This window comes from Spodoptera frugiperda, chromosome 12 (genome assembly GCF_023101765.2).
Source record: "Spodoptera frugiperda isolate SF20-4 chromosome 12, AGI-APGP_CSIRO_Sfru_2.0, whole genome shotgun sequence".
Lineage (NCBI taxonomy): Eukaryota > Metazoa > Arthropoda > Insecta > Lepidoptera > Noctuidae > Spodoptera > Spodoptera frugiperda.
Window position 1 is genome coordinate 7,572,109 of NC_064223.1, and position 27,557 is coordinate 7,599,665.

The 27,557-nt window shown below is 34.1% G+C and overlaps 2 protein-coding genes across 8 annotated transcripts in view; both read left to right on the forward strand.

Moving 5' to 3' along the window:
• LOC118262198 (multiple C2 and transmembrane domain-containing protein) overlaps nucleotides 1–27,557 on the forward strand; it is a 46,903-nt gene that overhangs the window by 4,287 nt on the left and 15,059 nt on the right. For 2 of the 7 annotated variants that reach the window (XM_050697793.1, XM_035573357.2), the window contains 3 exons: nucleotides 23,137–23,269; nucleotides 24,344–24,468; nucleotides 25,493–25,636. In XM_050697793.1, the coding sequence (XP_050553750.1) occupies nucleotides 23,137–23,269; nucleotides 24,344–24,468; nucleotides 25,493–25,636 (402 nt within the window). Of the gene's footprint in view, nucleotides 1–10,997; nucleotides 11,235–11,615; nucleotides 11,945–19,652; nucleotides 19,890–19,945; nucleotides 20,161–22,779; nucleotides 22,921–23,136; nucleotides 23,270–24,343; nucleotides 24,469–25,492; nucleotides 25,637–27,557 lie in introns of those variants that run through there. The other 5 variants (XM_035573358.2, XM_035573355.2, XM_035573356.2 and 2 more) reach the window with 5 other exon arrangements.
• LOC118262200 (neuronal membrane glycoprotein M6-b) lies at nucleotides 533–2,703 on the forward strand. The gene has a single exon (XM_035573362.2). It carries the CDS (start codon nucleotides 701–703, stop codon nucleotides 1,448–1,450), a length of 750 nt encoding a protein of 249 aa, XP_035429255.1. The 5' UTR covers nucleotides 533–700; the 3' UTR covers nucleotides 1,451–2,703.

The following is a 27,557-nucleotide window of genomic DNA, read 5'->3' on the forward strand; positions in this document are numbered from 1 at the left end:
TGAGATTGAGAGAATAACTTATTAAGACTGGCTGCAAAAGAACACAATGAAGTCTACGAATATGTTGTTATTTATTTATATTTCAGGTAGTAGTTTTCAGTCATAACTCAACGGAGTTTTAAGATTTGTCAAAAATATTTGAAGGCTTTAGCTGGGTTTTTAAAAACGACTTTGATGATTTGTTAAAATATTTCATTTTAAAACATATATTTTAGTCGACTAATAAAAGTAATTTATTAGTAGATTTTTATTAAAACACACACCACATCACTACACTTTTATATGTCATTTTGACGTGGCCAGCACCGGCAACGTAATGCGTTTGGATATTTCACAATAACATGAACATGTTACACTATATAATTACGTTACAAGATTCCTTACCAAGTAAAATAAGAAACTTAAGAATTTTAATAAATTATAGCAAAAAGCATTTAATAAAATTAACTTATTTATTTTATATATAACATTTGAGTATAGTCTGTGCATGAACGCATTCATTCAAAAGACTTTTTAATCTGTAATGAATGAAGAATGAATGAAACGAGCGAAGCGAAACGTCAACATTATTTGTCATCCGTTGTACGCGTAATTTATATCCTTTTTGTGGAGAGAGTGAAAATAATCATAATTTAGTGTAAAACAAGGAAAAATATTAGTGAACTTAAGTGATTTTTGAAAGAAGTTATCTACATTAACAATGGGTGACGCGTGCCAGGCCTGCCTTGCCCGGGTGCCCCATGCCACACTCATCGCAACGATTATGTGTTGCCTGGGCGTGGGTGTGTTCTGCGGGACTATGTACCGGGGCTCTGCCCTCTCAATACTAATGTTTGACGAAGTGTTTCACTTCCGATTGATATGGATTGAAGCGCTGCAAATGATATTCATAGTAGGCAGCGCCTGTATGGCAGCTCTGGGCTTCATGCTTTTGTGTTTGGGTTGTTTGACAACAGGCGCCACCAGGCAGAAAGTATACCGGGCCTGGAGAGCCCGCGTTGGAGGCCGGATATCATGCGCCGTGTTTATGATCATAACATACATTTTGACTTTTGTATGGATCATGTTACTAGGATTCCTAGTTATTACGACATTCTTATTTACGATATTCTGGAAACTCTGTTCGAAACCGAAAAATATCGACCTATCGACGTGTATCGACTTTACTCAATTTGACTTCATGTTCCCTTCAAGTGTCAAGCAAGAGGATATGAGGATATGTGAGGCACACAAGATAAAGTTGTTCTGCAAAGACTATGTAGAGAAAGCAGAATTCATGTTCATATTGGCGATGGTGTCCTGTATACTTGTTATACTGAGCCTGGTGCATTACTTGATGTGCCTGTCAGCTAACTACGCCCACATCCGGGACCATGAGAAGTTCCAGGAGCTGCAGGAGCTGCAGTACCTGACCAACCCGGACCTGCATGCCTCCAAAGATCGTTTCTAGTATATGGCCCGCGCACCTCTCCTGCGCTCCCTAGAAGCTACAACTAAGATGTGACAAAGTTAAACAATTGACTGTACTTTTAATAAATTTTGGTGTTCACTGACAAATTGAATATAATGAAAAGACTGACATTCAGTGAATGGTTACTGCAGAAGTGTAGCTGTCTAGTTGTAACTAAACATGTACCTATTGTATTTCACATATCTTATTTCCCAATGATTTATTGATTCTGTCCACACTTTAGAACATTCCTTTAGATGTTTACGGAGTTTTTAAATTGTTAAAGAAAAGCAAATATTTAAATGTTTAGGTGCTTATCTAAGTATTACTTTGTCTTTGTTTAATTGACTTGTATTAGTAATCTAGTAAGTGTATTATTGTAAGATATCACCGTGTAATATGTCAATGGGACATATCTTATTATTGATGTGACCTTTAAATAACTATCTACACAGTATTTGTAAATTATTATAGACAATTATTCTTTATTGTTGTCTCCGTCTATGTATGACTGTACAAACAAAAGATCATTGATAAAAAATATCTGACAGTGATATCACTTATAACTGCATTGGACATGTTTTTGTTCAAAGCTTTAGTACAAGGAATTATATATTTTATTTATAAAATTCACTGGAAGACTCAAGTGTTTATATGCAGGTGTAAGAAACCATATGTTGTTCATTTAATTAAAGCAAGTAGTTAGTTGTAAGTAATTAAATTAGTAGACTGAATTTTTTATCACTTATGAAACATTTTTAATTTTGAAGTTTTACTTATTATCAAAAATGCATTTAATCCTAATACAGTAAAACTTCTTGGTAATTATTCTAGACCTATTGTGCAGCTATTGGAGCAGCAATGTTTTAAAAAAATGGCTTATCAGAGTACAGATTTTATTTTAAACTTGTTTCTAGAACTCAGAGCAGCTTTATCTTAATATTGTAAAAATAAATTCTGTATAAAATTACTAGCCAGTTTATTAAAAATACAAATGTATTTTTTTATTGAATTTTATGATGCCTACAAAAATATGCCATAGTCAAATCAACTTTTTACTTTTAAACACATAATGTTTGGATTATAAAGTTGCATTTATTTTGTTGATACTAGGAAATACTTTTATATTAATTATATTGACGATTTTGTACACCTATACTAGTACCTACGTAATGTTAAGTTGCACTTAAATATGTAAGTGAAAATGTATGAAATCAGTTAGGTTTTATAATAAATGTTCGTTTTTTTATAAACTTTTCTTTCAATTTTGTAAGTTTTACTACTCTACTACTTAAGTGTGAGATACCAACACGATTTTAGAATTTAAATAATTTACTACAGCTAACAAAAATGTTACAATAATATGTAAGAACATAAAAACTAAATCTAAAATAAACCTGTCAGAAGAGTGACAAAACATGGAATAAAGTTGTTACTGTGTCGGTTAACTGTCGTGAAAAGGAATGCAAAAACACTAATGTCAAAATAATTGTTTTAACAGTGTAGCTAAGAGAATGAACTACGCTGGGACCTTTGGCACGGAGGGCGCGGGTCAGTCTCAATTAGATCTCATTAGACCACAACGTGACGTGTGTAAGGTACCTACATGCGTGTAGGTGACCATGTACAGTATATTTCCACCTTTACTTACGTACTTTAACGTTTTATTGTTTTTATCTCATATTCTAATGCAACTTACTACAATGGGCGTGTTTAGAAACAGCTGGTTATACAATTTTCCTATTTATTGGGATTGATAATTGCATGCGGAAATCGAACCCGCACTACGTTGCCTTCTTGCCCTTTCTCTACGCCACCTGTGCAGTCCACCAATTGGTTGATTATTCTGGACTGAAAATTTAGATCCTAACGTGTTAACATTAAAGATTAAGGTATTTTATAGCAGTGCCTACGTATAAAAAAAGTTAGCACTCAATTTTCGTGGTACGCCACGTAATTTGCTCTCTAAAAATTGCATAATCCATTGCAGTGCTAAGAAAACCTCTTACAATTGTGATCCAAACCAAGTTCATATTAGTCAATCTGATATCTAGATAGTGTTTTGTCCACTTTGCAAGGCCAAGGGAAATCGGCAAATGTAACAGATTTCGGAAACGTCCGTCACATACGACTGTGACCATGATCAATACGGCCAATATCGTCCTACATGCATTTTAAATTTACTCTCAAACTCTGACAAATCCATTTTCTTGGTGGCTTTAGGTAAGTACGTAAGTTTTAGTATTCATACGTTAGTCATGGTCAACATAAGGTCGATAACGCAGTGCCTATTTATAGCGAAATTTATTTTCCTTTGAATTAATCCAGTGGACTAAGTTGCGAAAGTTTTCTTCCGTCGATACAATAGAAGTTTGGGGTCGTTGACCTTTGCGCCAGATAAATTCGTGCACTTGCAGTTAGTAGGCCGATAATAGAATTGAATAGTCTACCGTTGGATTTGAATATTACCTTTTAAACTTTCTATTTCCGTTGATTACAGAATTAAGTACCTAATTAGGTACGGAATTAACAAACTATTCACGGATTTAGGTAGATAATGCTTTGAGAGCACATTCGTCCTAATTTTCTTCAGTTATGACCTAATTATGGGACCTACATTAGTAGCTAGGAAAAAGTAAAGCAGAGAAGTGAGTAATTAAATGCTACCTCGATATTCTTTAGATTTTGTGGATTGCAATATTTATAATGAACTAAACGGCCCGGCAAACTTCGTTACGCCTCAAACATTATTTTCTCACCTTTTAAACCTTCCCTGGACTTCCACAAATAATTGAAGACCAAAATTTGCCGAATCGGTCCAGCTATTCCCGAGGAGACTAACGAATAGCAATTGATTTATATAGATATAATGATATAAATTTTACAATGAACAGAATTTATAAATTGATAGGAGGATGGTGGGTACTTATCAAAGCTACCTACCAACATATTTAACTCTAACGAGTAATTAATCATTCACCTCATTACAAGATAATACAATTGAAGAAGTTCTTAGTACCTACTTAGACTTCCTGCTTTCCAATAATTGTCGGATGCTAATCTTAATCATTCTTACGAAGTACCGAGTCACAACCACAGTGTAAAAACATGAATCATTGTCACAGATAATCAAGATAAAAAAATCCCGTGTCACGAGCGCATTGTTTATTAGGTTTCCTTTATTTGCGTAAATCTGCGATTATGTTTAACCTTCATTTAATTTTATGCCTAGGTACTTACAATAAATAGGTTTGAAATCTGTAGGTAAATACCTATCTAAGTGGGTACCTATTAGTAACAAATAAATTAATGTTATTAAGGACAATGGGGGCTGGCCCTATTTCTTCACTAGGACAGTCATTTGTCCTGCAATAATATAATTATCTTTACGTAGCGATCTTATCCATAAATATTATTGTACCAATGTATAGCTTATCTGCCTTGTATTTTTAAATATGAAGTTCCTAGGTATATTTAAATTACTCTCATAATTCAGCCTCTACAAACCTCAATGTGCTTGCTTATTACTTATAATACCTAAATAGTCCATGTAAATGTGACTTTATGTGTAGCAACAATAACAAGTTATCTGCTGTAACATCATAATGTTCCATTTCCCACATATCTACGTAGTTAGGTAGGCTTATCAGCAAAATGGAAAATAGTGTCATGGCCACCGCACGCTGTGTGCTCCTACTCAATGCTATCAAATAGGAACGAATGAGAAAAGCATACCTAATTTATAGGCAAGGAAGTATTCAATATTATAGCTAAATATAATTTTTATTCGATTGTTCCCTAAAAGTAAAACTTCTGAACCGATTTAAAATTCCGATCAATCGATCATATTGACAATATCGGTATCGGTCAATTTAGGTATAGGCAGCCATTGTTCCGTAACCTATAAATTCAGTACACCAGAGTTAATATTACTACTAAGTATCTTCTTACTTAGGTCACAGCTTAGGTACACAACAAACAAAAGCATGATCAGAAAACGAAACGGTTGATTCTGAACCCATATTACCGTCAAATAAAAATAGCTGCGACGCACGTTGGTTGCATTTTTACGACGATATTACTTCAATGCATTTACCTTATAGGTAGACTTCTCGCATTGAGCAGGTACCTTTATCCTCAAGGTACGCACCTGTTTAAAATACCTAATGTACCTTTTGTAGATGCACCAGGATAAAACGGATAAGAACAACAATCTCTTATCTTCCCATAATCGATTCATACGCCACCAACGGAAGTAAACAGAATTAATTAACTTTACCTGAGATTTTACCTGCCTGTTGATTTTGAATAATTAAGAAGGTAGGTACCCCAATGTAGTTAATGTAACATGATTAAATATAAAAATATTTGTAAATTAGTTTAGGCGGAGATATAGTTGGATGCGGCGGACCGTACCTACCTACGCGAAGGACGGAACGTCGGAGTAATTTTCAGTCAGTCAGAGTATGACAGTCCATTTCGTCAACATGTACATATTTTTTCTCTCTTTTTAAAGGTTTTCATAAATATGTAGATAGATAGATATTTGTTTCATTTCTCTTTCTTAAAAAACTGGTCACTAAGAATTTCTCCTGTGTCATCAGGCTGAATCTGAATATTATCCTGTATTTGTGTTGCTCACTATTTATAGGTAATATCAATTCTCTATTATTCTGACTGGTACGTTTGATGTTTACAAAAGTAGCATTTTTACCAGTTAATATCACGCAGACTAGCATGTCTATTTTCCCTAAGGGGCCTATGATGAACTCACTAAACGACTCACTCAAATTAAACTACTAGATACTTGTGTCTAGGTACACGACACGTAAAATAAATAATAAAATAATTATGATCTCCATGGTAACTGTATCAGTAAGAGTCTAACACTACCCTCTCGCCTCACCCAAGGCGGGAGCAGACATTTGATAATTTTCATGAGCCCCTCAAAAAAAGTGCCTTCTTATTAGAATATCACGTATTTTCAGTTCAGAAATACCACCACATGAAACGGTGACAGTAAGGTTTTTTTATGACTGGTATATTTGTTTTGTTAGTGCCATTTTACTTAACGCTATAGGTATTTTCGTGGAACTTTACCCAAGCAAAGCAAAGAGATTACAAGGCCGTTTTAATTTTTGCTCATTTGAAACACGGATGGTCTTTTGTCACGTTATTCAAGGAATCAACCGTGTCTGTCTTGTTTCCATGATTCATGATGATTTGTCTATGTCAGGGATTTTGTAGAACTTAGGTATTTTACGCCAAAGTCTAGTGACACTCAGTATCTTAGCCATACGTACCTAGTGGTATCTATAATCGGTTTGGGCCTAGGGACTAATACTACCTTTTTATATCTAAACATTATTTATCTAACCATTGCCTGCCACTTAGCATTTATCAAGATAAGTAGTTTTGTAAAGTTAAATTATTTCCCTCATTCTGTTTCCAGTCTGTTACTATCTCCTAAGAGTTCTAGGTACTAGGTTCCTAAGTCTCTACAGCCACCATTATTCAGTAGTTTAGGCGTGAAAGCGTAACAATTTCGCACACTTTCATATTTTCTTGTCATAAACATCTCATCAAGTAAATCATAAAGTTGTTGCTAATAACAATGTCGTTATATCCCATCAGAAGTAATTAGCTATTGTTAGAAACAAGTACCCATTAGAATAATACTCGCTGTCAAAAATAAAAGAAATCTTATCCTATCCTATGTTCTCAGTCGCAATACGACCTCCTTTCGACAAAGGCGTCCTTGGGATTTGTCAAAATCCTCATCTTTGGCAGGATAGCAGGTGATTTTGGTATAACGTTAAGTCACCGACTTGGGGTCTGGTGAGTTTTTGGTGTCTGGTGTGCATTAGAGGCTGATCGCACTCTTAAATAAATATAAAAGTTTCTACATACAAAAGACCAATCATTACCATCACTAACAATCACCAAGCAAATCGATTATTTTTTTGTAGCTGCAATATTCCATTACGATTATTTAACGTGACCACTTATTACCGGCCTATATACTTTCATTTTTTGCCCTTGAACGTGAATCTCTACAGCGTGTTGCTACATCGCGTTCGAAAGGTCTACCTTAACACCCAGAGGTCAGGTTCATGGGCGTACTTATGTAATAGACGATTACATAAATACATAACGTACACATTCGCCAGGTTATATGTGTGAATGTGTGAGTTAGGAAATAACATTAATATTTAATTACAATATAGATACGCATACTTAGTACCTAGATACCAATCTAGAACATGCTTAGTTTTAAAAATAGAAATTAGCCGGTCGAACTTTTTTATTATGCTTTGCTTCGGGTACAAAACTTACAATTCCTGAATCTAATTAACTTATTAATTTTGAAAATAATTGATATTATGATTCAATCTTGTGTTTACATAAACTAATATGTATTACCTTTCCAATATAGTAATTGTATCTGACAGTTTTGAAACTTAGATAGTCAATCTCCTCACCTGAATTAAGCGTTAATTTTCCGAACACCCATGTCTACATGTTTATTAATAAATCAGTAGATGGTGAGTAAACATTTTAATGTGTAAATAATAAGCTTATATATTAAGTAAATATTGAATTATTTTTTTGACGATTATAAGAGAATATGGTAATGAATTACGTAGGTTGGTACGTCAGGTGGAGCGGAGATCGGATGATCAGTCCATAGTTCATTTTTGGTGGTTTAGGAACAGATTTGTTTATTTTACTTGCCTGTATTTTACGGATGCAAGATTTATTAAACCTTCACAAACAACTATATACTGCACTGACCTTTGTTGCACCAACTTGCACCCGTGTGACGTATCTACAAATTACTTGAAGCTCTGAAGTTTTCTTGTATGCAGACACAGTGCGTCAAAATAGAACAGTTAAAGTTCCCTAAGTTCAGAAAAGGAGGACCCTCCGACTAGGCGGGGCGATCGTGCCTGGCGAGCTTTCTACCCAACAGTTGTTCGTTGGGTTGAGTTGCTCGTCGATCGTCGATCGTCTATGTACGACTTCTGTCGTCTGTCACTGGTCATGTGTCGCTACAAAACTCCCAAAACCCTCCTCTTTGTTGACCTTCAATAGCCGCCTATGCATCGAATTCTCTACATAAATCAAACCCGCTGCCCCCATAGTGTCTTACATGGTAGCACTTGTGTTCTGTTGTGATTGCCTTTCGTATGCTACACTAAATATTTTTCTTCCTTACTACCTACTAACTTACTTTTTCTTTCCAGAAGAAATTTTCTTTGACCTTTAGAAATGTCATGACACATACACATGCATCGACCTAAACACCTCTCAAGTGACGTCACCGCACTTTTGTTTATATAAACTTAGACATTCAGGAAATCAGTATAGGTACGCTACGTAAATTGCTTAGGTACATTATAACAATTGCTTTTGAATTAAGTTTAGGTAAACATAATGGAAATATCAAGTGTTCATTATGATAATCTCTGGTATAGGTACTAATTTTATACTTATTTATATAACTATACATAGCTATTTCTATTTACATGAGATAAGTAAATAGAGACCAGTAATATTTTAATATTTGAACCGGTTTATTATTTTTAAACATATGTAAAGATAAACATACAATAATAAGATAAATATAATTATATAATTTATTCTTACTACGTTCGTCATAACGTAAGTACATTTATTAAAATAAACCTCTATTTCCTTATTCACTTACGGTAGTACCTACCTTACCTTTCTATCATTCTGATGCAATAATAAGTTGTTGGATCACTCACTAGGGTCACACCTGCCATTTTTTTTCTTAACTACGTAACATTTTGCTGACGACCCTTTTTAAAGATACACATATGCCTAATCGTAACGCCGGCTGAACGCATAATTGAAGTTTAAAATAGTCTTTAAGGATCAGTGAGTAAAGTTCCCTAAGAAAATGAGGATCCTCCGACCAATCTAATCGTGTCTAGCGGGCTTTCTGCCCAACTGTTGTGTGTTGGGATTTTCTATCCATGTTTATCCGCATGTAAACTTCATATTATATGGAATATAGGATTTCGATGTCATCCGTAGATTTGTTCGTCGATGGTCTATGTGCGACTTCTGCTAAGAGTATAATAAGTATAGGGGAATCTATCATCTGTCACTTGTCATGCGTAGCCAAAGTCCTTTGAATTTCAAAATTTTTGAAAGTGTGTTGCAATCATGAGTCATATAAGATGTATAGGTACCTCTACTTTTTACCGTTCGAGGTCGTTATAGGCTACTGGCTGAGTGATCAACTATATACATTTACATAAAATACTACTACAAAAATGTGTCAAACTCAAATTACATTACCACTAAAGAAAGGCCTCAAAATAGGTAAGTAAGTACAATACCTACATTTGTCTTGATAATAATACTTTGTTAACTGATACATAACTTAAAGTTCCTAAGCCTAAGTCCTGTCCTGAGTAATAACTTCGATATGATATCGAAATCGATATAACGGTTCACCACATCAAAAGCCTATAACTGGCCACTGCTGACCAAAGACGACAATAACAATAAGAATGTGAGAGTCAGTTATTCCTCGTGGATTGAGAATAAAACCAATTTTTGCTCGACAAGTAACGGCAGTGCAAACCGTGAGGAAATGATACATTTGTCACCACCCTTATTCTTCTTGAAGGTGTAGTATGATTCAACTACGGGAATATTGTCAAAATCGGATCGTATTAATCAGCTATCTCCAAGGTTTCCAACCCGCCTGTCAAGCGAAAAGTTTACGGCAAACGCACTCATGTAGGTAGAGCGCCTATACCTCTAGTTTAACCGGGACTATCACGGGCTGTTAATTACCTGGAACAAGCCCTAATGTATTTATTACAAGAGAAGTCGACGAATTCGGAAAACATAAAGAGTAAATCTTTTCCCCATTTAGTTTCAAAGTTCAACAATCTTACCTGTGACAACTTGATCCACGAGGTGGTCGTAACCAGGCAATTCTAGATATTCCAGTCCGTATATGAAAAAACAAAAGCTAAACATAAAATCGCCATAAAGGATACTAAATAAAATAATGTGCCTCTAAAACGGTCCATTAACATAAGTAAATCATTTGAGATCTTAAACAGAAACGTATTTACTAAGTTAATGATGATTAAACAGTCAAGAGGTATTTTAAGTAACAATAATATAGTGTATTAAATATTCATCCTTGTAGTCATATTACATAAGGTGCGATATCACTTGATAAGGTATTTTCAACAAACGCTTGTTTCCTCTATCTAGATCGCCGTTGATCATATCTATGAATCTACACTGTGTACATCTGTGACTGATACTGCTTTACTTGTTACGTTTGCGGTGTTGAGACTGGTGAAAATATGAAAAAACCACAAAGGTCGTCACTCACAATGGTCCTGGAAAACCCTTATGAAAAATTACTCAGCAACTCATGACGTTCCAGTAGTGCGAGCTCGCTTCGTTTACATTATTTACCATTTGACGTAAATATGATAATTTATGCGTATACCCACGCTACGATTCGTATTGAATGACAGACAGTTGTATTCGATGGCTGTGAGGACACGGTTTTTTGTCATTTCGTGTAAATACCGCGGTGCTCCCTTGCGACATCCAATATTGTGAAGCGCGGTAACATGTTCGGAGTGCTCGGGCTGAACACACAGACAAACGTCCGGTGGATTCCTTCGGGTGATCAGCGTTGAGCAACATTGCGTCGATCAGTCACTAGTGTTACTTCAACACGATCGTGCCTCTGTCACTGAGTTGACAACGAACTGAGGTATGTCTACATAACAACAATTAATTACATTTTAACGATTATTGGCTAACTAATAACTCTGATTAGCCATGCAATAAATGAAACCGTTTAACTATCATGTTTGGCAGGCATGATAACTTGGTCCTCTTCCGATTTACTATTTAGTTCTCTATTTGATAACACGCGGTACTCTGCTGTCATTCCAGAAATATTTATAATTTATTTATTGTTTATCGTGTTCGCGTTCGTAGCGTAAGGTGTAGCTAGCAAGTGTAGTTACAGCGGTAGGCGGGCTAGTGTGCAACAAAACATCAATGTTTTATAATAGGTAACTGTAAAACAAACAAATAGTATTAATTTATGTGTAAACAATACGTGATACGTAAGATAATATTTAATGTTCAATTCATAATCGTGATGTCTTGGAGACAAATCTCGTTCCGAACAAAGAATCGCTTGGAGTGTGTTGACAAACAATCAGTATCAGTGTCGTTTGCACCCTCCGCGTGTTGTGTACGGTATGACACCTGCGGGGGGCGACACTCGGCGCCGAGGGAAACAACAACAATACCGGACCATGTCGAAATATCTTCGGCAAACGAAACAATGTCGCAAGTTGCCAAATATCCGGATATGGAATTTGTAAACGATTCCAGTGACAGCGCTACAACAATAGAAGCGCAACAAAACATTGTGCTTGACCCTGCGCACGCGCTGACGGAAGATATTGAGTGAGTAAAAGATTCATTTTTGAAAACACTCGAATGGCCTTCTGATGTTTAATGCAATAGAAAAAACTACTTACCAACCTCACACTAGCAATACTTCAGCGAGTAAATATTAAATTAGGCAGCATGACTTACGTTGTGATGAAAAACTTTATTTTATTATAGCCATATATGCTGTTTATGTGACATTTTCAATCAAATATAAATAAGTTACTATGAATCACAGAAATAATAAAAGTGATTTATGATAAACTATAAAATGCGAGTTCTATAATATACTAACTGCTGCGCTAAAATGTTAGTCAAGTAACAAAGAATTAATAATAGTTACTACCTAATTAATAGATGATGACTATTAATCGGCCCTAATTAATAATCTACATCAACCCAAAAATCTGTAATTGGCATGTGTGTTAATTTCAGCCGTAAGTAAGTTCTTTTACTCTTTCTAACACGTCTTTTTAGGTCGCCTAAATTCGACAAGAGCGCCACCTATACACATTATTACATTCTCTCTCAATGCACCTTTAATGACTATAATCACTTGATCAAATTACTCGCAGGTCGATAATGATGCGGTACTATTCCATTGCAGATCAGAAATTCCCATTTGAACAAAACCTGTTTAAGTAGACCGAATCACCGTTGTGGTAAAACCTCGTGTGGATAAAAAATACTTACGTTAGTGTCTGTCTGATAAACAACAAGCATATACATTGTATGGTAAAAGCCAATGGCGCTTAAAAGCTTTCAAATTTTATGGACACATCGTACGTACCTTTCTCCTGTATATTTTAAATCTTTAGATCCTCAAATTGCATACATTATGTTATACATGTAGCATATATAAGAAAAACAAGTTGTACTGGTATGGTAGTATACACCTTAGTTCAATTAGATTGAAATTGTGATAATCTCCCAATGTATTCTCCCGCCGTGGGGGAGGCGAGAGGCGAGAGGAAGTGTCAGATTCTTACTGAATAAAAACAAACCCTGTTTCTACTACTGCTTTTCGAGCCGAAGCCTTGGTAACCTGCTAGGTAGTCCACAACTCCGGGTTAGGCATCAGCTCTACTAGGCCTCATTTGTGGCAGTCTGATCTGATAGCTCTTTGAATGTGACACGCGGTGTGTCCCCGCGACGGCTTGATCGGAAGGAGGTTCGTTCCCTCAAACGCCTCGCCTCCTCCTTAGCATGCTCCTCCAAGCATGACTGCTACGTAGATAGAAGAGACTCAGCCTCCTTCGCACTATTCAAAATGGTTATACTTCCAGACTTTAATGTAGGTACATAATACGTATATTTGTATACTTACTTTCGAAATAAGTAATCCAATTACATATTTTCTTCCTGACCCGGATACCGGATACATATATTAACTGTATAATTAATTATATGTAAATTAGCAGCTTAACTAAATAAAAAAAGAGCATCAATAAATAATTTCCTTGATGCATTATTTTTAATATGTCCCTTTTGTTCGATGACTCCATAAATTCAGTACTTGGAAAAAAACAATCCCACGATCATGGAAATACCAGACTTTATTTATGTTTTAGCTAGAGAAATATTTTCCATAAGTATATACGTGAATCTGTAAATACAATACAACACTTAATTGATCAATAATTCAGATATGATTCATGTTACAAGTAACTAAGTAGTATCTAAGGATATCTTGTGGTTAAGCTCTATTCTAGGTATAAAAGATATTGACACTTGGCTGGGTCCAATATTTTTTAAGGTACATTACCTGGGCAGTGACTTATATATGTAAACCTTTTATGTAAATTAAGAACATCGTTAAGCCGTGAATTCAGTGAGTTTGGATTTCAAATATCTCTAACTCCTGTGATTGCTATTAGAATATAAATACGTTTTTTTTTGTCTTTTCAAAATAATCTATAACAACAACTCTCAACAACCAGACTTCTATTTCCGATATCAGTTCTGTATACACTTAAATTCAAATTCTCAATAACAAATAATCACTCGTTTATACAAACAGTGTTTTCAGTTTACTTCTTTTTTATTACCTACATAAAAATACTTATAATATCAAATACTTATGTAGTTTATTTGGGTTTTAAAATCAATTTGCTTTATTTTTTGGGCACATTTTCGTGTACAAACGTTATTCTCGAATAATCTGCCAAGGTTATCGGCATTAAGAGACAAATAAAAAAATAACCAAACATTTTTTTTTGACAATTCGCAGTTAACTCCGAACGGAAGAGTTTGCCTATAAAAGTGCGGAAATAAGTAAATAAATGAACTGTACACAATATATTAATGAGCAGGAATAATTTATTAACATTCTGTATTGTTACATTGCCAAGAATAACTTTTAACATGTCATAATAGTAACATACTTAGCACCTACCTATCTGTATCTATCTACATTTTCATTACAAATTTCAATTACGTAATTATTGTTATGTGGATTACCACATATATGTAATACAATTTCTTCCTGTTATCAGTGCATATGTGTATTATGAAATGCGATATTGTTACGTAGTTTTCACTATACAATCTCAATATCGAGATAAAACGTTTGATAACTGCGCGTAGTACGTGCTGATAAGCCCTTTCGTCATGAAACAATTGTTTGGATACAATTAGGTAGTGGTATGACAACACTACGCATCTGTTATAGTCTTGGTATTATTTCCTAATGTCTCTGTGGTTTTAGATCACACGCATGGCCTTATAGGATATCCTAATAAGTGAGTGGGTACCTAACTACCTATAAGTGACTCAAATCGATTCAAGGTTTACCTTGTTTCGAATAGACCTGACCTCCTGGGTTTTATCGATAAAAGCCTTATAGTTACAATCCTTAAAGCGGTTTTGTATTACGTAACTTGCGTATTGAAAATATAAGTAGTATAAAATTTAAGTGTGGGAGAGTCATGCTTTGGCACGAATGTACCGGCTCGACCGGAGTGATACCACGGCCTCACAGAAAACCGAATTCTGCGTTGTGTTTCGTTGTGTGAGTAAGGTAACCGAAGGCCCAATTATATTTCCTTACCCTTTACAATTCCTAATATTCGATTTTCCAACAACCCTTAAATTCCTAACCCAAAAAAAAAGGCCGGCAACGCACTTGTAACACCTCTGGTGTTTCAAATGTGCCTGGACGGCGGCGATTGCTTACAATCAGGTGGTCTGTATGGCTGTTTACCGGCTTATTCCAAAAAAAAATACAAATAAAAATCTAATTAAGACTTTATTTGAACTTAAGTATTATCTAACAATATGTAGGCTTATTGATGGAAGTAAGAACCTGATTACTTAGGCTGTGTTAGATAATATCATTTTCACAAAAATTGCTGACTTTCACCCTGTTTTAGACTAACCAATAGGCTTTACAGCCTTTTTCTAAATCAAGAATCCTATAAAAAAATAAGTTCAGGTTCATTGACCTGAGCCTTTACTTACAATGCACACGTTGTAACATTATGCTACATTATTCCACAGAACTATTTAATTAATGCTGTTTAACGCGATACTATCAAGTGGGTACATAACTACATACGCGAATGCATTAAGTGTACTTATATTACTCGTACCATGAACTATAACCCTAATAACTGTGATTAAACATTGTCAATATCTTTTCCGTGAGTTTAAAATGTCATTTGTAGAAATGACGTCAACATTTCTCGAAGCCTTTTATTTTACTCGTCCTTTAACAATAAAATAAACGAATTTCGTGAAAGCATGTGGTGACATTTATTTTGTTTGTTTATCTTGATTTCATGAACTTTCCATCCACTCGAGGATAATGTGTAGAAATGTCACGGGTGTGACGTCACGAGCAATTGAACGTCAACCTGTCAGACTCACGCCTCGCCCTCAATCACGGAAGACATTCCATTTTCAGCTTATCTTTGGATTCACAAAAGGAACGTTAAAGTAAATATTTGGATAAGACTACAATTTAATTTTGGTGTTGGAATGTGGTCTAATTATTTCGGCTTTATACGGCTCGCTTGTTTATTTTCAAAGATAAGGTGAAACGAATCCATTTCACAAACAAACTCAATGAGGAATCACTCTCCATACTAAAATCTAGGAGAACAAGAAGGTGTTAAAATATTCTAGACATCAGAACCGCTAATCTAATCTAACTTGCATTTATAATACGCTATAAAATATTGTAAGGTTCAATTAAGAACAAATTCAACAATTAATCAACAACAATGAATGTTGTTTTACATGAAAATTAACAAAAACTTGGTGAAATAATTTATGTTAGTCAAAGTATAAGTAATTGAGATTTTTCCCACATACTAATTACGCCTTACAAGTTGTAGTTACAATCAATTAAACAATGTGTAATTGTCGGCAACTTTGTAAAACTAGTTGTAATTATTCGGAGATAAAACATGCTTTTGTGTTTCGGTTTTAATATGTTAGTTTCTTCTATTGTAGCTCTTGGTAACAAAATGTTCCTATTCACTCGGGCTTTGAAGATACCCCGGTTATACCCATCAGGAAACACAGACTCTGCAAGGAGTTCCCCTCCCTAGCAGTTCGCACAAGGAAGCTTTCATGCGTGTGGGTGGGATATCTGCCATGAAGAGGTGGCGCTTCGCCGATCGTATTGCCTACTAAAAATTATAATTGAAATATTTACCTTATATTGTGTAATCAAAACAAAGAATTCATTATCCACACTATGTAGATTTAAGTAATTATTCTAATAATAGTTATGCATGATAAATGGTGATATAAAAAAAGTAGCAAAACGGACGTTACAATAAATAAGGAGGTAATTAAAATGTAATATTTTAAATAAAATAAAGCTAGATTTTAATTTTATTGTTTTAAATTAAAATCTATTGAAGAAAAGGTTACAAGGTAAATAGATCTAACAAGATTTTATTGGATACGTACCTATCCGGTCAACTGGTCCAATAATTTAAGTAAATTCTAATGTACCTAATCCATTTACGTCTTCTTTGGCGTTAGATTTCTTTTTTTAAGTTTGCCCGGCACTATATTTTATCTCCTGTGTCGTGGGTGCGCTTAGAAGCATACAATGTCACATACACATGACACCTAGAACCGAAACAACAATCTCTGAAAGATCTAGAAACCCGCGACACGTTGTACGGCAACCATTAGCCCAGCAACCGCGATGACTGTGCAGTCCAGGGATTTAGTCTTGACTAAATCCCTGGACTAACTTCTGAGATATTTGGGTATTGTTTGCCATTCCAGAAAAAAATACGAATTAATCGGGTGTTGGTTTCTTCGGCCGGTGCCGATTGATTACTATAAATGGTGATCCCTTTGCTCGTTTGCCGGCCTATTTCATAAAAAATGCAAACTTTGTTCTGGCAATAACTAACACGATATATTATATGCATTCGTATGTTTAAATAATAATGTTTGTACATATGAATGCATGTCGAATAGTTTGGGAATTACGCAAGTATTGTATATAGATGCATTTATGTAGGTTTTATATTTACAATACCTACCTTTAGACTAATCAAAATAGATATAACTACCTAATTATCCTTGCAGGACTCGTTAACATACTTATGTGTTTCATAAAACTAAGCTTGCACTTATAATCACGCATTCCAACTGATTGTGGATACAGGAAGGAAATTGTGATAAACAATGAGATAGCATGACTCCATTGTTTGTTATTTTATTCCCTTTTTTATATAAATAGGTTCTATTTCGGTATGAGAACAGAGATATTCCAAAAAAAAAAAAAAAATATGTGATTGATATGTACACCTTGTAGGTCCACCTGTTACACACTTATAATGACCCAAAAGTTAAACAATTGACTTAAATTGTTTGAAACTGTAATGGAATCAGCTTTTTTTCTGAATCTTACCTCTGGTACAGCCAGAATAGGCACGCCTGCGTACTATCAATAATAGTAATATTAAAATTCCCGGTAGCTCTGTTTTTTACAATACCTCCTAAACGTTTAGTATTACTAATGAGAAAACCAATTCTCTCCATAATTAGGACCTAATCGAGCAACATAATAAGCAAAAAATGAACACACTTATGCACATCGGAAGATTCATTCGAAGAAACGAGAAGGCGAAACACTACAATCAAATAATATTATTAGTTAAGACGAATTTAAAAACAACAATAATTATTATTAAAAAAATAATAATTTGAATATCGAACATGAACGAACGACCCCATCCACAAACAGCCTAGCTTAAGCTCGCAAAAACTAAACAATAGATATTTATGTAGATACTTGCGTAAAAACCCCGCATCAAGCCTCTTGTACAAAAACTTCTACAAATGACAACTTAAACACAGGGTTCAAGTTAGACAAGAAAATCAATATTTTACATAAACATGACAATTGACATGTGACGTCTTTAGGTATTTGCAAAATGTGTCACATCACTTTAGGTAGGTAGGTAGATGTATTTTTTAGACGACCCTAAAAGATAAACAAGTGTTTATTCTAGAAAAAGCCTGATTTGTGCCTGTTCCACCACCTTCATATGTGCCCGATAAATTTATGTGACAGATAGTGCATACAAATTACGTTCATTTTACATTCATTCAAAGTTATCTGATACATAGCGGCTATCCAGACATTGAGAAACAGAGATCAATAATTAATAAATCACTCGCTTGAAAAGAAAGATTATCTTTGATATAGTGAATTATTTTATTAATACGTATTCATTTTCTAATTCCTCTACTTTGGTAGATAGATTTTCACGCTCGAATGAGTAATCAATTAATCATTAATTATATATTAGTACACTCTATAGGGTGTAGATGTGTGACTTCAGGGGCGCTTAGAAGCAGATAAATGTTGTATTTGGTTTGGTAGCGAGCCACCTTATCCACCAGGACTAGTTTGCCAGTTATGTTGAATGAAAATTACGTACCTAACATATGTGTTCATGTAAATACATATAATTAGTAGGAAATCTATTTAGTTCTATGATTTTATTAAGTACTCTAGGTCATACCTATTCATTTATTATCTGATCTGTCTCCCTGTGGTATTGACTGTCTACTTCCTTATAAATATGAATATTCCCTCGACTTATGCATATCATGACCCTTATCTACGTGTGGTAAGTATTTAGTACGCGTTGTGCTTGTAAAATAGCTATTAGAAGAATTATTTTAAATTAGAACACCAAAGAAACTCTTAGAAATAATGATCTAATATGTTGAAATAAAATAATAATGAATTAGCATAAACCTATAGGTCAGATCTGCATAATATCGCTGACTCCTAAGCTTGGATTCCTACAAAAAAGTCGAACTAGGAACTTCATGGTCGTTCTCTAACAATCTAGTTCTAGATTCCGGTTATATTATTTTTTCTGTAAAGTCCCACACGTAAATCTACCTCGAAACTTATGATTGAATTACAAGAGGAGCGATTTTATGTACATTTTCATTAAACATGTATTGATGCATGAAACTTTAACAAGCTTTTTGACATACATTCTCTCCCTCTCACACATTCGTACCTTTTTCTTTAAAATACGATAACATATTTTTCGTTTTTTCTTTTACTTGACCTAAGGTGTAGAACCAAGCAGTAAATCATTATAAGTATAATGAAAGTTAAGTTCTGAAAATTAATGCCACATTCTTAGTCTCAGCATTGCGGTCAAAAGTACAAAGAGCAAAATGTCGGATGGAACTCAGTATGAAACGAGTCGTTTCTAAGCTTATTGTGTATTGGAGCACATGCATAACGGTCGTGCCCATAGCAGGCGAGATTTATCTCGTTACCGATGGTTCAATGGACAGCTGACAAAAACCGAAGCCAAGGGCATAACAAAAACAAGTAGAGTCGCGTGCAGTCGACACACAGCATTAGTTCCTCTTAATCTGCGAGGCGATCGTCGATGGCGAATAATTTCCTTATGGCCAATCGAAGTTGGTGTGCGGCTTTGAATCATATATTTACGTGAGTTTTATTCTTGAATCAGGTTCCACGTGCGTTTGTATCATTTTCGATCACTCGCTTGGTGTGGCCACTGTGTTTGAAACTTTGTTTGGAACGTGTCGCGTCCTCATTGATACCGCTCTGTTCAGATCACTTTTCAAGTTCAAGTTCGAATGATATTGTTCTATATTCTATAGTGTTCCGTGTTCCCTGTAAAAGTGTTTTCCAACTATGTGTACCAGTGTGTGCATTATTGGGATGTTTTAATTGTTTGTTTCGGTGTACATAATAAGTAAGTTTATCTTATTTGTTTATAATTTTGTTGCTGTTTGCATTTTATTTTAGCCAATTTTTATTTTATTTTATTTGGTTTCAATCAACTCATGTTGTTTTTAAATGTCAATTAATTATTATTAATTTTTTATTTACTATAACTATTATCTAACTAGGTATTTAATATAAATACAAATATCAACAAGCTGATGAAGCTGGGATTTTCAAATTAAATGCAGATTTAACTAATCGTAATTTTTAGTAAAGTTCAAATATTTTGTACACATGCTGAAGTTTTTTGACGAAATATTTCCTAAAACGTTTCTCTTAACTTTATAAATAATTAAATAAAAGTGTTGTTAGCATTTTCGTCATCAATCTTTAGGAAATCCCAAACACCATGGAGAAAGTATAAATATCATTTCGTTTAATAGAAATGCATAAACGTGTAGTCGATTAACATTCTAAATGAAATGACGTACGTAGGTACCGGTATAAATCACTCTTAACTATAATTTCCCCTAGCATAAACAAGCACGGTGTTAGTGACTGGAAACTATAGTTATTGTTCCTAACTATACCTGCAATGAGGCAGTCTGAAAGGAATTTTATTCAGCGGTCAATGACCTCATATATTTTTTTCATAATAGCCTATATATTTACGTGCATTTAAAGGTACATCTATTCAATACTCACAATATTTTGCTTCATGAGGTTGAATGCCTTTTTTATATTAAAAACATAACATATATGTATATAACATCAACCTGTATCTAAATGGAAGTGCGTATAGATATATGTATGTATATCAAACATAAGACCCACTTCAATACTTATTTGAATACTATATTATGAAAAATTTAATAGCCTGAATGGCCTTAACATCTTCGAATTGTATTGTACAGTCTTGTAACGGTTTTGCTAGATTTGGCGGGGGCATTGCCATACCTCCAGAAATCTTAATAATTGAATTCGAATAGCATCTACTTCCGCGAGACAAAGGAGTCTCACTTGTAACATCCATTATATCATAACATGTATCTACCACAAGAAAAACAATATCAATTTAAATCGTATTAGCATTATCATCAAAAAGTTCCGTAGATCATTATTTTATGGTACGTCTGCGCAGATTAGTACCCTACGTCTATACCTACTTTGACGTCATTCATCCGATTACCTAACGAACGTAACTAACTAAATGTTTATTAGAACTCAACAAAAAATAGGTAAGTACAAAGAGGAGATGCCATAATGTGACACAAAAAACGGCCCTGCCCAATGATATTGTAAGTAAAAAGGTGTAAATAGGTTATAAGCGCACAGAATGGCCAGTGGAATATTAAAATGTGGACAATTGGCAACGTTTTTGTTGTGATCGAGATGTTATTGTAACGTCCCGCGTTCCCCGTAAAGTGTCACGCATTATGTTAAAGGGAAATCCAGTTGTGACATCTCCTCTTTGTATTTGCTTCATGGTACGTCAAACGACACAATCCTTTAGCTCTTTTATAAGGATAAATTTAAAAAAATGCTTATCTAAATTATTTATTTTATTTATTTGCTAAACCTAATATAACGAGTTTCAAGTCAAGTTTCCGACGGTTTCAGACCGATTTCCATTGGGTACTATCGAGTTAAATAGACTAGAAGAGACATTGATTTTCATTTTAAATCTCTTAAGAATCCTTGGGTACCCATATGTGGGGTGATTCCGTAAAAAATGGCTAAATAGTTTGAAGTTTTACCGTAAAGCCTTTTTGGAGCACCCGTGGTCTCAAAGGATGTCACAAGGACACTTGAAAAATGGAAGAGCTTTTGAGATGCGCGCATGCGCTACGTGTCAAGTACACATGTACCTACATTCCGGGCTACGTTTAGTGTTGATAATGCATAAATTGACCCACTCAGTGCAAACTAGGTAACCATGTCTTATTTTCATATTTAAGTACCTATATGTATACATATATACGGCATAGTTCAACGACCTTCATCTGTACGAATGCAGTTACTTACTTACTTTTTGCTTTAAAAGGGGACAAAATACCCAATTCAACAATAATCCCATATAAAAAATGGAAATCGGTTATAAATTATACTTACACAATTTTTTTATGCTTCTATCGAAATGAAAATTGTAAAAATACTTTGTCTATCTAAGTATGTGTTTTAGTACATAACTAATTATGTAAATGTGACATTTGTAGCTAAAAAGTCTTTATACGGAAACGGTATTTTGAGCATAAATAAAAAAACTGTACCGCCGTACAAATCATTTAATGATTACTTAACCAAATTTTTAAGAATTGTTTTCGATACAAAATCGTTACTAAGGAATAGTTTAAGTAATCATTAAATGTCTCTGAGTGCGGCAGTAAGTATGTTATCAATCAAAAGACAATACTATTTGGTATCCCGTTACAATATAAACTCAGAAGTCTTACGGTACATTACTTGAGTACTAGAATAGAAGGATTAACATAACTATAATAGTTAGGCATGTAGCTATTAAAGGACAATATTATTGTCAACAAAACGTAAACATACAATCCTACGCCATAGTCTTCAGGGCCAATTTTCCGAAACAATTAAGCCATATAAGTACTAAAGGCGTTTAACATAAAGCACATAACGGCATGATTAATTAGGACATGGAAGCTTCTTTGACGTCCATGGACGTAACCAGCCAGACGAAACAAGTATTTCGTTTGAGAGCAGAGTACATCGGCATGCGTCGCGGATAAAGCACGCACGGTGCGCTCTGCACGAGATTTTAAGGGTTGTTACTTCATTTATTTCTATATCAATGGAAACAAAGAAATCGTTGAAACATCAACTCTTTTGTATTAATTATTAAGTTTATTTTACGTTTACATTAAAGTTTAAGTGTTTTAAAATAATTATGAAGTCTTAGATTTGAGTTCCCGTATTATTTTTGTAGATATCTGCTTAATTGTTAAAGATATTGTTCCTAATGATGTTGTGTGTTATCCAGGTCGCTCGCAATTCCTGACGGATTGGTGATGGACCCGTTGGCGCCCACCGCGCTTGCGGTATCTTCCGAGTTCATGGACCGCATCGGCAGTGGGTTGACAATACTCAGAGACCACGGCAAAAAAGTTCAAAAGGTACGTACATACATACAATACATGAAAATGAAAGAGGCAGGAATTATACAGCTCCTCCTATCACGCTCTTTACATAATTCTTAGGTTTCCATTCATTTTTTTCGTATTATCTAACGCAAACCAAAGAAAACCTATGAAAAAATATTTTAAATAGGTATGTATACCTAGGCATGTTGCAACATCAAACTTTGTCAAGAGAGATAATGATAATAAATTAATTCATTTAAATAATAAAAGTTTTCAATGTAAATATTTAAAATACTTAACAATAGCAAAAAAACACTGACACTGGAAATGTTGTACCCACATAATAATCCCACCTGGGTAATAATTCACGATCATTGGCTCTTAGTAATATACTTACCTACTTACGTTATTTTACTCACTTTTCATATAAAGAAATATATTTTTTTACAAAGGAAAACTGTGACAGCATGGTGAGTTTTTAAAAGTATTTTGTTACTTTTGAAATTTTTTTTTGTTACATTTGCAATGAAACACTTTCTGTTAAAAGAGAATACCTAGTCTAGATTATTTTCAATGGTACTAATGATAACTGAATAACTCACCAAAATAAAAAAATAAAAAATAGCTTGGACCCAAACTCATATCTAGGGTCGACTTGGTAAGTATAGGTAAGTGCTTAAGTACTGGTACTTAGAAGTCCTCAGAAACAGGTACTACAGGTCCTCAGATCAACATCTAGTGATGTTGTTTAGAGTTCATTATGTAACGAAGTGTTTAGAAATCGGAATGTCTAATTCGACTTAATCGACCTGTATCTCGGACCCTCGACCTTGCAGGTACTAGGCATAGATAAGTAATAGTATGACCCATATCTAGACATTTGGGAACAGGAAAACAAAATAAATGTTAACATCACAAACACGACAAATCATTTTTTTTACAAGCACTGCCAGATATAAAGTAAAAATAAGAAAATTAATTACTTTTTTATGTTAATTTTCACGATATTTCTTAAGACGTGTTATATTTCAAAAGCTAGACATATGTTTGTTAAGATTATGATAATTTTACATGATAAATAGCATACCTTTGTATTTTTTTCAACAGTATGTTTGGAAAAACAGAAAATTCGACATTCTCAAGAAGTCATGGAAGTCTATGGTGAACGTCGTTCTGATTGATGCCAAAGATACGCCGCCGGGCAGTGCCAATGGACTATATTGTAAATTCAAGTAAGTTTCCATCCACCTTTTTTTAGTGAAGAAAATTATCTAATGACTTCTCCTGCCTTGGATGCGGCGAGAGAGTGTCAGACTCTTACTGACCAAAAATCATCCCGTTGCTATTCTTGCTTCTTCGCCATCTAGGTCGTCCGCAGCTCCGATTACGCTTCCTGCACCTTACTGTATGCATCACAAATTATGCAAACCAGTTTAATCCGCCACAACACAAGTCGCCAAACTTGAAATATTTTTGCTTAGGTACAATAAAATAAGCGTCGGAAACCTTTATAATACTGTTAACAAACAAAAAACTTGAACAAACCAAAGTTGGTTTTGTTTTATTATTTGCTATTTAGCTCTTAATAAATCTGTGTTTTTATTTGTCAAGTAATTTATTACTTTAGGTAGGTAATCTGGTTCTTTCAATTCAATAAAATATTTAAATCAGTTTTTAATAAGACCCCTAACCTAACCATTCAATATGGTCCTTTTAGTAAAAAAACAATGTAACAAGTTTCATTGACATTTATTTTGTTAAAAAATAAAACGATTTCGACAGCTTTTGTGTATGTTACCGGATGCTCCAATGATTTCCTTACAACCATACTTAGTTAAGTACATAGATACTTACTTACATACAATGCGTTGTGACTTGGTTATATCTACTTATGGGCAATAGTAGATATGTAGATGGATAATATCTTAATTTTATGCATCTAGTCTCCAGTTTGATATTCTAATATTGATTCATAACATTCTTAGATAAATATGTACATAGAACCTTACACATTTTCGTTCTTAAGCAGACATAAAGAAAGAACACCAAAAAAAATCAAACCTAGCATATCACATACCGAGTGTTATCTTCGCATCTTATCTAATAACAACAACTTGTTGAATGACTCGAACAATTAACAAACACGCGTATTACACCGTAGACAATTAAGAAAACACGGATTTTAATTGAAATCTTTGGTGGATTTTCCTGTCATTTTTTCCCGCCATCCGCCATTTAATTATTTTTTTTACTCAGACTGGGCAGCGAAGGTCACAAATCGAAGCAGCTGTCAAAGTCAAAGCCGTCGTGGTGTGAGAGGTTCAACCTCTACCTATACGATGACAATAACTTGGAAGTCACAGTTTGGCACAAGGGGAAACAGAAGACTTTTATGGGCAGGTAAGGTATATTCATTTACTCGGGTTTTGTAAGGAATACTTATCTCGGGTTTTACCTGATGACTGATGATTTACTAAGTGTAGGTATGAATTCCACGGTCGAATTAGTGTTTGTAAAAGAAACTAATTCTAAAACATAAACTCGTATAAACTCGTGATACATATATGTATGTCTGTAGGTAATATAATGTAATATAAAGTTCCTCTTTGATTACGTATGTATTTTACCTATGTATAGTACCCTAACCAAATAAGGCCTATGTCCCAATAAAGCCTATTTTGAAAATTTCCCTCTTCCCGATGTCAAATGGTCGCCAAAGTTTGTAGAAGTGTGCATGCACATTACTTAACTAATTTGAGCACAGCAAGCAACCCGTGCCGCGATTATGTTGGAACCTACAGACGAAAACAATCACGACGTGGAGCGCACTTTAGTTTTTATAAAATTCGAGTAGCGTAAACTGTTAGTATTTTTATATTTATCAGTATACGACGTGCCGTGTTTTGTCTGTATGACAATTATACATTTAGTCATCTCCTCACATTAGTGAAAAAGCTATAATATCGGTATATTTCATATAATCGTTGTTTTGTTTACCTATGTGCCATGTCCTAATAAAGCCTACAAAAAAAACGTGTAGGCCTTATTACGGCATAGTTGTTTTTCAGTAATTTTATAGAAAACGGATCACCAGCTTCTGTCAAAAAGAAAGCCAATGGATTTTGCAAAAGATGGAAAACGCTGTTAAAATGGTAGAAAGGGGTAAACGGGGTGAATAGATACAGAAAAGGGGTGAATGGATATCGGGAAATTCTTCATAGTATCTATTCACCCTTCGAATTTTATGCACCCTGTTTTACCCGGTAGGCTGCTGCAGCCAGATATAACTTCCAAAGAAGTACGCACCATCTAAAGATAAGTTCGACTACACGAAAGCTAGGTCGGTCGCTAAATTGGCTACAGAACAAGAAGTTATTCTCATTCGTTTGACTGATGATGGGGTACCTATGACTTCAAAGATGTTACTTTGGTAATGCATGATGAGAAACTCGTTTAGCCTGATGTATAATGACCAAAATTAATTAATAAGATCTCATTACATTTTTTATAAGCATTGACAAAGTTTTGTTATAATTAAGAAGTTGAATACTTACTAGTTTTTATTGAGGCCTTATTAAGACATAGGGTTCCCAATAAGGCCAAAGTGACACTTTAGTTATTTGTGTTTACAAAATTGTAATTTTTGTTTCTAAAGCCATTTTGATTCCATTATTACAAAGTTTAATAAATAAATATAAGATTTTGAAATTATCAGCCCTTTGTCATTTTAAACCTACAAGCTAGGCGGTAATAAAAATAAGGTAGGCCTTATTTGGTTAGGTTACCTTACCTATTATCTGTACTTAATATCGGAAATAGTCAATTTTGTAAAAATAATGTGATAAATTAGAATAGAATATACAAAAAATTATTTTTTCTTTTCTTTCCGACGTTTTAATACTTTTTGGAAAATTTATCCACAGATTTGATATTTAAAAATTTTCTGACGTGAATAATATTATAGTCATTACCAACATGTTCTTACACTTCAGTGAAATATTATTTCTGACATAAAAAAACACAAATTAAAACATATTTCCTCATTTTGTTAAAATATAATCATGTTTATTAATTATTTTTTTCAAAAGGAACGAAACATCGTCTCCACATTTATGTTGCAAAATATTTAAAAAAAACTTGAACAAACTTATGGTTTTTTTTCTGTGAAATGCGTAGGTTACTTATTACAAAAATGTTGGATTGACACTATCTTATCTGTATACTTACTTTTTATTAATTAATTCTGAAAACTAGGAGCTTGTCGCAGTTATATAAAATAAAATGTTCTACAAACCATATCATAGGATACAGAAATTGTTAC